This window comes from Apodemus sylvaticus, chromosome 15 (assembly GCF_947179515.1).
Source record: "Apodemus sylvaticus chromosome 15, mApoSyl1.1, whole genome shotgun sequence".
NCBI lineage: Eukaryota > Metazoa > Chordata > Mammalia > Rodentia > Muridae > Apodemus > Apodemus sylvaticus.
Window position 1 is genome coordinate 54,110,463 of NC_067486.1, and position 13,520 is coordinate 54,123,982.

Genomic DNA, 13,520 nt, shown 5'->3' on the forward strand with positions numbered 1-13,520 from the left:
GCCACCGTGCACATTTCCCCTTCGGGAGCAGCAGGCCACAGCGCGACCTGCCCACCCGCGAGCCGGCTGGAGTGGAGCGGGGAGGAGCTAATCAGCAGGAGAGGCGTGGGAGAGAGTTGTAGGGGCGTGTCCCCAGAGCGTTGTCCAATCAAAGCGAGCCTCTCCAGCGACCAATCACAGCTCGCCTAGTCTGGCAAATCTGCCCGGCAGTGCGGGGCGGGGCCGCCAGAGTCCCGGGGCCGCCGGTTACTCTTCTGAGAGCCCTTTAGAAAAGCACTGGGCAGTGGGCAGACAAGCCAGGGGGCGGGGGTGCAGGCAGGCCCAGCCTGTGTACCAGCCCGGGGACACCCTCGGAAGCACCCATGAACAAGAGATGGTGCAACCCGGGCGCGCACGTGTGTGCAGCCCGCTGGCACGTCTCTATGCCCTGTGGGCACCTGTCTTGTGAGTAGCTCCGGGTGTGGCTGTTCCTGGATGCTGTGGGTTTCAGTAAGGTTTGTATCTTCGGGCCTGCCTCCCCCGTCTCCAGAGGGGAACTAAGAAGTTTAACTGAGCAGGGACTGAGAAGATTAAAGGAGTGGATCTCAGAGGCAAGGCGGAGAGGGTGGGGACTGCGGGCGCAGCAGGCAGGGAAGCACCTATTTGACCCATCTCCCAGCTAGAAAAGAATCTTGAAAAGACTGGCGTGACCCATGTGCTCTGAAATGTTTAGAGAGCCCCGAGCAGTGATGACCACAGAGTGAGTGGCACTAGGCTGAGCCTGTTTTAATTCGTGGACAACAGGGATGCTTGCATTTAGAAAGGCCAGAAGGAAACTCAGGATGGGCACCATCTGCTCTCCCAATCCCAGCGGGACAAAGACAGCCTCGGAGGTCTGCAATGCCGACTGGATGGCCTCGCTCCCCCCTCACCTCCACAACGTTCCCCTTTCCAATCTGGCAATCCCAGGTATTCGTCTATAACTACTTGTTCGCACTGTGTTTAATTCTGCCATTTTAGTGTTTGCTAATGGGGTGGGTTGTTTTCTGTTGTATTGAAAAACAATTGTAGGGATCTCTTTTATTTCCAAATTTAAAAAAAAAAAAAACTTAACAGGAAGGGAGCTGCTGTAGAGAGTCAAGCAGACTGCATCACTAGCAAAGGGACAGTCGGGAGGATGGAATCACTGCACTGTTGTTTTGTTGTTTTTTTATTTTGTTTATACCATACAACCTCGATCTAAGAATGTTAACCATCTTGATACTGAGGCCTGGGTATGTGAAGGGCTCACTTACTTGAATCATTTAAGGGAAAGGGAGAGAGATGAAGGATAATGGGTAGAAAGTCCTTAACAATCTTATCTCTGGATCAAAATTAAAGCTGAAAAGAATATTTCTTTTCTCATTTATCTGACCTTGTTTGAAAACAAAAATCAGAAAATAGGTTCAGATTCCAGGCTGGGTATAACGACACATAGTTTTGTTGTTGGAAACGCCAGAAATAGAGGATGCAATCTGTCCTCACAGGCAGTCATTAGGTGTGATGAAGTGACAGTGTTTGAAGCTTCGTCTATATATACACAGGTGTCTGCCTGGCTGATGCAGACCTGTAGCCTTGAGAAGCATCTCTGCTCCTGCTGCATTCCCCAGCCAGAGGTTTCAAAGGTTGACAGTACTCTCAGACAGTTAATCTTTCCACAGAAAGGGTTGCTAAACATAGCTATCTTGGGAAGGATGTTTAGACCACCCTGAGCTCAGCTTGGTGAGGTGGGTGAAATTCTACGATGCTGGTACTTAGAAGCACTCGGGGAACAAGCAGTGGACCATTTCTCTCTCTTGCTTGGGAACGTAGCAGTTAAAGTTTAGACTATCAGACGAACTCACAAGCATTCCCTGGACTTTCCTGCTTTTTTTTTTTTCTCTTTCTGCCTTAAAAGATGACCTCAAGTCACCTCCGTCTGCTTTCTATGCATGAGAAGAGAAAGAGAGGGTTTTTTTTTTGTTGTTTTTGTTTTGTTTTTTCCTTGCTCACCTCTTTTGGAGTTTTTCCAGGTTCACTGTCCTCACAGGCCCTGACTGCTGTTAAACAAGGGAAAGGTTGGAAAATTTTGTTACAGCTACAACTCCCTTCTGTTTTCCTGGCCCTTAACTACAGTTCCCTGGTAAATGACAGATGGCCATGCTTTAGAGCATGTCTTTTCCATGTTTAATTGATGCCTATGGAGTCATTGCCAAACGATGCACGGGACACTTCTAACGTGAGTCATTTGCCTTTGGGCTCTTCGATGGAATTATTTTGCTGAGTGATATGGCAGGTAGTTCGTGTTTGCAAGCAGAATGGCATCTTAGGCAGGTCCTAAATGGCCCTGTCATTCACGGCATGTCCGGGTAGGCTGGGCTTCCTCCTTCCTGGTACTTTGGACAGTTCAAACTGTAGCTGGACTGGACTGTGAATTCTGACTTGGACTCTACGAAGGATCTCAATGTTTGTTTTTGACCTACAGTATATTTCAGGTACTAGGATTTCCAGAGGAAGCAAAAAATTCTTGAGACCCATTGCCCTACCAGGAACTCAGTATTAGCTCTCCGAGACACTGAGAGGTTTCTTGGTCCTGCTTTGTGAAGCAAAATTTTCCTGATAAACAGAAAGAGAAAACGGGAGCCCTAGATCCCCAATACATGGCTGTATTTACTATCATGAAATGTCTTTTTTTTCCCAGGAAAGAGACATATGTAGGTATGTCAGCTCAGAACAGGAAATACACATTCCAGCCTTCCACCCCTCACTTCCGGTCTTATTACTGCAGTCTGACTTTTTATACTTCCCAGAGAAAGGCTTACAGTCAGGTACAGCCTAGCCTTAATGCGAAATTACAATATATAGGATGAGTTCAGGAAGTGGGTCCATCCTCTGTCCCTTTGCATTATTGTGCACATGTGCTTGTTTTCTCTCTCTCTCTCTCTCTCTCTCTCTCTCTCTCTCTCTCTCTCTCACACACACACACACACACACACACATTATTCTAGCCTTTCTTCGAGACGCATTTCTACTATCTAGCCTAGCTTGACTTCAATCTGTACCTATAGGCCGCCACACCTGGTAGTAAATATCCATTACTGACCTCCACCCTGATGTGCCCACTGGCATACATTACCCCAAGTACTTATACGTCCCATAAAATCAATAGATATTAATACCCTCACTTTTGACATGGAAATTAGGTGTTTGGAATGTAGCTCTCTTGGTAGAGTCTTTGGCTAGTACTTGGTCCCCACTCAGATCCTCAGCGGAGCACATAAGTGAGGCGTACGAGCAAGAAGATTGGAAGTTCAAGGTCACCCTGTCCTGCATAGAGAGCTTGAAATCTCTCCCCCAAAAAGAAATAAGGAAATTGTCATCCAGAGAATTTACATTGTTTTCTCAATATTACAAATACGTTGAGTGGCTGAGCTAATGTTTATGTTATGTATGTTATGTATGTTATGTATGGTTATGTAACAAAAACACTCACTTACTGCCTTGGTGCCCTTGAGGGGCCTTGGGCAGTACAGAGGAGTCAAGGCAGTTCCTGGATGAGAAGCAGGTTTCAGAGACCATACTCTGCAGCATGGGAAAGGACTTGTAAACACTGGTGTTTGTTGTTGTTGTTGTTGTTGCTGCTGCTGCTGTTGTTCTTTTGTTTGTTCCTCACAGGGTCTCACATAGCCCTGGCTGGCCTGGGAGTCCTGATTCTTTTGCGTCTACCACTCAAGTGCCCAGGATTGCAGGCCAATTGCAGCACAGCTAGCCTGAACTCGGTAGTTTCATCTGAGCAATTATATATCAGTGTGGGCATTCGATAGATACAGAGGGAATGCTGTCTAGATAGATGTATACATAGTATGCATGCGAGTGATAATAGGTATCACTAGATATATTGCAGATAAATAGATGGTAGATAAATAGATATACATAGAAGCAGAGATAGGCTTGCTATGAATTGGAGCCCCGGAAAACTGAAATTCAGCATTAGTGCTTTGGCACCATGTGTTTGTGTGCTGAGGAAGATGCATCAGGAGGGGGCTATGGCGGCAGGGACAAGGGAAAGGTCAGGGCAAGGGTGAGGGAGGGATCTGGCACTCAGAGATCTGGATGAAGTTAATTATGTCAGATGTGGGTGCACCTGCTGTGTGTGTCTAGGCATTGACGGGAGACAGCATGTGTGGACGTGTGCTCTCCACAGGGTCCTGGTGGATTACTTTACTTCCGTAACTGTTACCATCACCTGTTAAGCCCCACCATCACTGAAAACACATGGAAATATCTTGGAGGAGGATCTCAAAGCGATTCTCATTCCCAACTGGGTCTAGGCTTTTGATCTTGACCTCATGGATGCTTTAACATTTTAAAGTATTGATATTATTGACATTCTCTGAGAAGAAAGTCTTTCTTTTTTTATATATGATGTATACTATTTTTCTTCCTTCCTTTTCTCTCTCTTTTTTAAAACAGGGTCTCATTCTATAGCCCAGGCTGGCCCAAAATTTACCAAAACCCTTCTACACCCAAGTAGCTGGCTAAGACTACGGTGTAGACCATGGTACTTGGCTGTATAATACTGCTTTTGAGTGAATTCTTTTTCTATTTATATATTATGGCTCTGCCATTTTCTTCCTTTTTTGTTTTTTTATAACAATGTTTTTTTTTTCTTTATTAAAGGTAAGACATTTGGTTTATGCAGAAGAGCCTTCTTAAGTTTAAGGATCTTAGATCATGCTATTGTCTCTGCCTGTGTGGTGTGGAAGTAGCAGTATTTCTACTCTTGATTAAGATACTGAGTAAGAAGCCAGGCGGTGGTGGCGCACGCCCAGCACTCTGGGAGGCAGAGGCAGGTGGATTTCTGAGTTTGAGGCAAGCCTGGTCTACAGAGTGAGTTCCAGGACAGCTAGGGCTACACAGAGAAACCCTGTCTCTAAAAAACCAAATCCAAAAACAAAAAACAAAACAAAACAAAACAAAAACAAAAAAGATACTGAGTAAGAGCTGGGCATGGCGGGTCATGTTTATAATCCTAGCCCTTGGGATGTTGAAACAGGAGGATTGCTGTGAGTTCTAAGCAAGTCCCAGTTATATAAGTATGTTTGGGGCCAGACTAGGCTACAGAATGGAACCTATCTCAAAAAAGAAACAGATTAAAAATATGCTGAGTTCAAAGAAATCCATAATCTTTTTCAGATTAAAAAATCATTTGGTTAATTTAGAGTTAAAAAAGAAAAACCCTGTTCTTCGTTAAAGTACAGACATATTGGCAATGCTTGCTGAGTCCTTTTAGGTCTAAAGGGCATGGATTATTTTGTTTGATTTTTTTTATGTCTCTTTAAGAAATGAATTTTGGTTCCAACAAGGACACAGTTCTGTAAAATGAAGCAAGATCCTCTTCTGACTCCTAGTTTACACCTTACCATCTCCTGGGTGTATTTTAAGAAAACCCCATGCTCGGGTCTATAGGAAATCAATCTCCACTGTCAAAAAAGCTTATAAGCCGTCAATGCGGAGCCACCTCTGCAGATCTGCCCACCATTTCCAGTTAGGAGCAATCTGTGAGGAACGTCAAAATGGATATAGATAACGTGTCATAGAGACACGCGGAATAGGAAGAGCAGTTCCGGCGTTTGATTCTCAACTTTGTTGAGAAATGGCACTCGACCTAGTTTCGAGGGGAGGTCGGGTTATCTCCAGCCTCCAACGCCAGCGCCTGAGAGGCTGAGGAGCCAAGGAGATCTCTATGGGTGTGAGGAAAGCCTGGGCTATGGAGTGAATTCTAAGTCTGGGCTACCTGAGACCCTACAAGTGAGGGGAGTGTGGAGGGGAGAGGAGGGAGGGAAGGAGAAAGGGAGGGAGGGAGGGAGGGAGAAAGGGAGGGAAAAAGGAAGGGAAGGAGGAAGGAGAAAGAAAGAATTCTGAGCAAGTCTGGACTGCATGAGACCCTACAAGGGAGGGGAGGGGGGAAGAAGGGAGAAGGAGGGACAGAGAGAGGGAGGGAGAGGGAAGGAGGGAGAGAGGGAGAAAGAGTAGGTGGGTCAGAACTAAAAGAGATACTACCTGAAGATTAGGGTTGGGAGGGGGCCTTTCCAAAACTGAAGTCCAGTTGAGGTAAATGGTGAGGGATGTGGCTGGATGGCCCTGTTTCCTGCCCTGTCACGACCCTCCTCAGTCCTTTTGTTGTGGTATTTCTCATTTCTCAACATACTGTGTTTAGTCACTTAGTTGCTGAAAGCATCACTCCATCTCACGGGACCACCAGCTCTACTGAGTAGGGTGTAGCAGTTCAGACACTGGCCACTGTTACGTGAACCACACAGATAGCCGAGGAGTAAGAGTGTCCTTGTCCACCCATAAGCATCATTTTCTGTTGTGTTACCTTGTTTGCTTTTACGTTTAGTGTTCTGACACAAGGACTCACACTGTAGCCCATGCTGGCCTTGAAGTCACTAAATAGCCACGTCTAGCTTCCATTTGAAGCTATCCTCCTGCCTCAGTCTCCTGAGCCCAGGTCATTCTCTAGTGTGGTCAGAGCTAAACTGAATAGGTAAAAAGCCCCAAAAGACTGTGTGACAACTTTCCAATACATTCCTTGTTGCCGTACGCTGTACTACTGAAGTACCAGACAAGTCTGATCACAAGCGCCGTAGGAAATGAGAAGTCTAGGCTGAAGCGATGGTGGGAGAGTTAGGAAAGAGACAGGCTTTTGGTCCAGCATCCTTCCAGCCTTCTCTCTTCCCTAGCTGCTTGGAGCATCTCATCTTCCCTGTCTCTCCCCGCCCTGGTTTCTCCTTCCGAGTTTCACCTTTCTTCCAGTGACCTGGCCTGGCCTGCCCCTGCCTTACACACCATCTTCAGGGTCATCCTGTCTTGGGTGACCATCACTTCTCCAGTTCCAGGTGGCTCTGTCTTCTCATGCTGTGGACATTTGAGTTGAACTTATGACCACGTGGTGATTTCTGTACCTCTCTCCCCTGTGGGCACATACTTTGTCCTCACCTGGGTGATGTAGAGACAACAATCACTTGGGGGGTGAGGGGGACCAGGATAAAGAGGCCATTGCTCAGACTGGGAAGGCAGACCAAGTATGCTGCATCTAAAAGAGATTCGGGGGTCATTTCAAAGGTGGACTTAATATACTGTATAACAGTGTTGGGTTGGATCATAGCTCTGAGTTGGACCCAGAACCAAGCCATTCTCCTGGTGGACTTGAGGCTGTGGGAAAACAAGAGCAAAGCAAAGCAAATAGTGCTAACTCCATAATCATGAAAACTTATCCCCAGACACCAAGAGATCTCTCAAGCAACAATGCCTTGATGTTGTTGTTTTGTTTTGTTTTGTTTTGTTTTGTTTTGTTTTGTTTCTGCAGTGCTGGACAGTGAGCCCAGGGCCTCACCCATGCTAAGTAAGCATTTTACCTATATTCCTAGCCATTTTTTTTCACGTTTTATTTTGAGAATGGGCCTTGTTAGATTGCCCAGGCACACGTTGGACTTGTCGTCTTGTTGCTCGGCCTCTCGAGTAGCCAGTGACAGGAACCTGTGCCGCCAGCCCAACTGTGTTTCACTCTGGATAGTCACGGCGAAGAACAGAGAAGCCACAACATTGGCATTCACAGGGACGCTTTTCTCCCCTCACTTCCTGCACACCTCCCTCGCCACACACTAAAAGAGCAAGAATTCAGGAGCCATCTGTTTCCGTTAGAAGTGGGATTGTGAGCTAGCTGCAGGGCGGAAGGCCTACAATCTCAGTGTTAGCCTGGCTGAGTCAAAAAGACCTCAAGTGCAAGGCTAGCCTGGGCTATGTAACAAGACACTGACTCAGCACCAAAGGCTGAAAAATGTAACTCTGGTAGACACATGCACAAGGCCTTTGGTTCCATTCCTAATAGCACCACAAAATATAAATAAATGAATAAATAAATAATAACTAAATAAATAAAGACAGGATTGTGAATTAGTTAAGAATGTAACCACTCTGAGACACTGCCTGGATTTTTTTTTTCCTCCCAAGTATTGAAACTCTGGGTTTCTAATGAGAACTAATTCTTACAGTATGCTTCCCAGTATAAAATAAGCTCTCTACAATTATTATTATGTGTCTTTTTAAAACCAATCACACAATCCAAAGCTTGAGCCTAGAAGGAACAAGAGGCCTGAGATACATTCTATACCCTCAGGTAATTTACAGTCTAGTTGAGGAGCCCACTATCCAATTGAGCCCTGAGAGTCCCTCTGATCAGATTACCATAACTTGACCAGGCACAGCCCTAGGAGGGTCAGAGTTAGGGACAGGGTAGGAGCCTATGACTGGCTGCCTAGCTGTAAACACCAAGGAAGTCTAAAATGCAATATAGACAGCTGATCAAGAGAACTGGGAAAAAAATCTCCTTTGGTTATTGACTGTGTCTTGTCCACCTGCCCCCAAATCAGGTGCCAGACCTTGTCAACTGCAGACTTTCAAAGCTTCTGAGAAGGACACAGCTCTCTGCAAAGTGACAGGCCAAGTTGTTAGTGATGCTTCTGTTCTCATTTCCCAAGCAATCACTCTCCTGAACCAGGCATTTTGTTTCCTGTTCTAGAATGAAGCATTACATTACAGAATTACAGAATGCTTTCCTGTAAACATGTGCAAATGACTGTGTGTGTGTGTGTGTGTGTATGGTATATATGTATCATGTGTATGTGTGTATCAACACCATATTTGCAAACAGCTCCACACACCAACACATATGTACTCCCCTACACTTGCAATTGCTATGATCGTGGCCTCCTCTTAAGAGAGTTCAAATTCTTTTTTTTTAAATTACTTCTTTATTTTATGTATGTGAGTACACTGTATAGACACACCAGAAGAGGGCATTAGATCCCATTACAGATGGTTGTGAGCCACCATGTGGTTGCTGGGAATTGAACTTGGGACCTCTGGAAGAGCAGTCAGTGCTCTTAACCTCTGAGCCATCTCTCCAGCCCTGAGAGTTCAAATTCTAATGTCTCTTATTGCCCGCCCTTCATAAGCATCCTGCCATCTTTCCCACTGAGGGTTCCTGCATGTTCCTCTCCCAGACATCCTTCTGAAGCCAGAGATTTGGTTTCTGCCACGTGGTCTGACCTGCTCTCCAGCAGGTGTGACAGATCACCCACCTCCACATCTCTATCTATCTCTAGTCCTAGGACAGAGATTCTCTGTGGGTCAGGAGTCCTTGGGGTTGCATATCAGATATTTACATTATGATACTTAACAGTAGCAAACTTCCAGTTATGAAGTAACACCAACCTAACTTTGTGGTTTGGGGGGATCACCACAACATGAGGAACTGTGCTAAAGGGTGGCAGCATCAGGAAGGCTGAGGACCACTGCCCTCAGAGCTTCTGAGCACAGGCACGCTAAAGATAATGTGGGTGAGGCTTCCTGTGACTTCGCCTTTAGGAAAGATCTCAAACCACTCGACAGGTGCTGACTAGCCCCAATTACAGTTTCAAACCAGGCCTCCAGAGCAGAGATTATTTATAGACAGTATAATAAGTGGGTGTGTTTGTGTGAAAAGAATTTGCACATGCATCAGGGAACAGATTTAGGTAGTGGGAAGCCGTCACTAGATCTGTGTGTTTACGCACATGGCTAAGGAGAAGGCCCTCCATGTCCCACTTGTGACATTTAAAGTTGGAAGGTTTTAGATTTTATTGCTAAACCGAAAACCTGAGGAGCAAATGGTGTAGGGGGAGTGAGTCCGTTGGTGATTCTTCAGGTAACTATAAGAGAAAGCTTGGGTTAAAGAGGCCAGCAGTACTCTCTAAGCCTGACACCCAAGTCATGTCAACTCCAAGATGGAGGTCCTCCTGTGTGGATACATTGTGTACTAGGAACTGAAAATTTTCTACAAGAATAATTGCAGTTTCTGCTTGCTGTAGGGTTGTCGTGTGTGTGTATGTGTGTGTGTGTGTGTGTGTGTGTGTGCACTCTGTATTCTTTCAGTATTTTTTTCTGAACAGATCCAACAATATTAAAAAAAATAGAGTCAAATATGGGTCCACACCACTTGGAAATCTAAGGCAGGTGAATTGCTGCAGATTGTTAAACAGCCTGGGCTACACAGTGAGTTCCAAGGCAGTGAGGATGAAAGAAAGAGAGAAGAAGCCATTTGTACCTCATAAGTGTTTTTGGAGTACAGCTATAGTCTGCAGTAATGGACCAACTCAAATATTCAAGACTCTTGTCAGACCAAGATGAATTTTTTATGAACATGTATTATTTGAACTCTTATATTCTAAAAGCAATATTCTTGAAGAGCACCCGAAAAACATATGGGGAAAATGCCCAACAGAAACAGGTGAGAGTGGAAGCAATGTTTCAATCAATGTTGAGTTTAGCTCAAGAGCCAGGAGTCAGTGTAGAGACTCCTGGGAATTAATGAGCATGCGTATTTATTTGGCTTTAGATATTGGTGTTTAACCCCCTTTGCCTCTTCTGGTTTTCATTTCCTATGTAGAAAAAGTATTCTTGTATAATGGAAAATCAGGCATTCCAAAGATGCCTATTTTTGTCCCACTGTATCCGATCAGAAGAAAAATTCTTCCCCTTCTCTTCATGAAATGGTTATTTTAGAAAAAAACTAAAATTCAGAAATGATGGAGAAGAACCCACAGCATCTGTGATACCCAGGAAACCTGCTCCCAGTTCTGACTTAGAAGAAAAGCAAGACAAGAAATTGTCCTTGGTAATGGAACAGGGGTCAGAAACCGTTACAGAGTTCCTTCGAGGAAACTGCTCACAGAAAGCTAGGATTCTTGGCTTTGCTACAGAAAGTCAGGCCCAGTCAATATGAAATAGACTTGTGGTTTGTTTTGTTTGTTGGTTGGTTTGTTTTTATCTTCTTATTTCGGGTGGTCATTGAGAATGTCTATGAGAAGGATATATTGCTTAGGCTAATCCTGAACTCCTGATTTCCCTGCCTTTATACTCCAAGTGTTTTATAAAAGAAATGAGCCAGGAGCTGCCAGCATGCTCAGCTGGGGGTGATGGATTTTTAAACATAGATTGCTAGGAAGAAAGAGTAGGGAAGGAGTGACTGCATCCTTGATTTCCGGCATCTCAAGAAAGAGTGACAGGCACTTGAGCTGCTTCTTCACTAGAGGCATCTATGTGATTTAGAAGCTCCTGATGGTGCAGCTCAGCTCAGAAGGTTGCTGAGGAAGTTAAGCGGAAACCATAGCCCAGTTCCTGTGGTGGACTGACTAAGATTACAACCGACATGGTAACGCCATAGGTCAAAAGGGTTTCAAAAAAGTGATTAAGATGTGCTATTGTTAGAAAGTTTAGTTAATGACGCTTGTCGCTGAAAAGGTTGGAAATTACATGTTTACATCTGGGTAAGGAGAGAGGCCACATGTGAAAGTCATATATGCTCAGCCTTAAGTATCTTTCAGGGCCATTCTAATCTTCCCGTTTGTAACAATCTCTGTATAAAAGGAACATGGTGTAGGCAACTTTCATAGCTAATAGTAATTATGCTGAGACTCAACTCTCAGCTACTAGGAAACTTCAGGGGCGACTCTGGGTTGGGAGGCTCCTTTCTCTTCCTGTACCCCCACCCCCCAATCCTTTTGTTCTTTTTACCCTACTTTAAAGTGACCTTTGACTGGGATCAAAACAAACTGGAAGAAGGTGTTAGAGAGGGGGATCAGAGTCACGTGCAAGAGGAACTGAGGTATGGAGGATCCTGGCGACCTTGAAGAAACCCAGACAATCTGGTGCGATGAGAATAGAGTTCATTTGAATAAAGGAATGGAGATGAGGCTGGAAAGCCGGCTGGAGCAGGATCCTAAAGAGCTTCATATGTCATGCCGAAATGGAGCGCTGTGCCAAAGTCAGCCACTGGAAGCTTTGTTCTGCAGTGGGTGAAGGGCTGCTAGCTGCCTTAGCACAAGAAGAATTAAAATGACCGGTCGGCTGGTAGCATTAGCTTGGGTGGGGGTTGGGGGGACAGCTTTGGCATTGTTTCTTTTACTATGCTCAAATCCTGTGTCCACTACCTTCCGCAGAAATGCACATTTAATCAACCTGTTACAACATAACATGCATGTAAGATAATAGGGGAGGTTCAGGCTGGATCTGGAAGAGCATATGGCAGGGGCATCCTAACAAGATCTGGGAGCGTAGAGAGGCCCATTAACACATTGAAATAATCCATTATAGATGTGTCACATTTGACAAAAGGGAAAGAACAGGAGCCAAGGTCATGAAGTACTTACAGGTCCAATAATCTGTGTTAGGGGCTTAGCTTCGCCTTAACAAGGGTATGAAGAGTATGAAGGGGGTGGAGCTTAGTTGTGAGAGCTTGGGGTAAGCACACAGTGTTCTAGCCTAACCGTAAAATAGGACATTCTGGTACAAAGCTGTAATCCCAGCACTTGGGAAAAGGTCATCCTGGTCTCCGTAGTGAGAACGGGACCAGCGAAGGCCTCATGAGACTCTGTCTCAAAAAAAAAAAAAAAAAAAAACCTAGTAGGGTGAGGAGTGTGAAGGGTTTTAAACAGGTAAATGAAAATGTCAGCCTCGTGATTTGAAAAGGTCACTCAGCCTGCAGTAAAAAATGTCTGGGAACAAGTAAGAGCTGTAACCAAGGCACATGTCACTGAGGTCATTCAAGTAGGGAGCAACCTAACCCAGAAGCAGTAAGTAACAGTGTGGACCACAGGGACGGGGCAGCCGCTGGAGGCATTGAGGAGGAAGTGTCAACTGGACTTAGTGATTAACCAGGGGAAACAAGTGGTACATGGGTAGTGGGAGAAGGAGACATTCCCAGGATACCTGTACTGGTGAACCAGGGTGTGAGCCGCCCTGCTCAGTCTGGATCTGTCGGATTTCAGGTACCTGGGGAGCATCTCCGAATTGGGAGATGGTACGACGGAGATGACATCAGGGATAAATCTTAATTGCACAGTTGACCAATCTCCCTATTCTCACCAATGGATGCTATCAGATCCAATATCACAGGATTCAAGTTTTAAGCTGGCACTCCAGTTGTTTTATTTTTATTTATTTTTTTTATTCAATATATTTTTTATTTACATTTCAAATGATTTCCCCTTTTCTAGCCCCCCACTTCCCGAAAGTCCCATAAGCCCCCTTCTCTCCCCCTGTCCTCCCACCCACCCCTTCCCACTTCCCTGTTCTGGTTTTGCCGAATACTGCTTCACTGAGTCTTTCCAGAACAAGGGGCCACTCCTCCTTTCTTCTTGTACCTCATTTGATGTGTGGATTATGTTTTGGGTATTCCAGTTTTCTAGGTTAGTATCCACTTATTAATGAGTGCATACCATGATTCACCTTTTGAGTCTGGGTTACCTCACTTAGTATGATGTTCTCTAGCTCCATCCATTTGCCTATGAATTTCATGAATTCATTGTTTCTAATGGCTGAATAGTACTCCATGGGGTACAGAGTTAAAAAAAGAATTCTCACCTGAAGAACTTCGGATGGCGGAGAAGCACCTTAAGAAATGCTCAACATCATTAGTC

General features: G+C 45.0%; 1 protein-coding gene across 2 annotated transcripts in view; it reads left to right on the forward strand.

Moving 5' to 3' along the window:
* The first annotated feature begins 236 nt into the window (after positions 1 to 236).
* Positions 237 to 13,520, forward strand: part of Plcxd2 (phosphatidylinositol specific phospholipase C X domain containing 2) — a 49,565-nt gene continuing 36,281 nt past the window's right edge. The window contains exons 1-2 of one of the 2 annotated variants that reach the window (XM_052158853.1): positions 237 to 494; positions 784 to 948. In XM_052158853.1, the coding sequence (XP_052014813.1) occupies positions 786 to 948 (163 nt within the window). In that variant the 5' untranslated portion in view covers positions 237 to 494; positions 784 to 785. Of the gene's footprint in view, positions 949 to 13,520 lie in introns of both variants that reach the window. The other variant, XM_052158852.1, reaches the window with a different exon arrangement.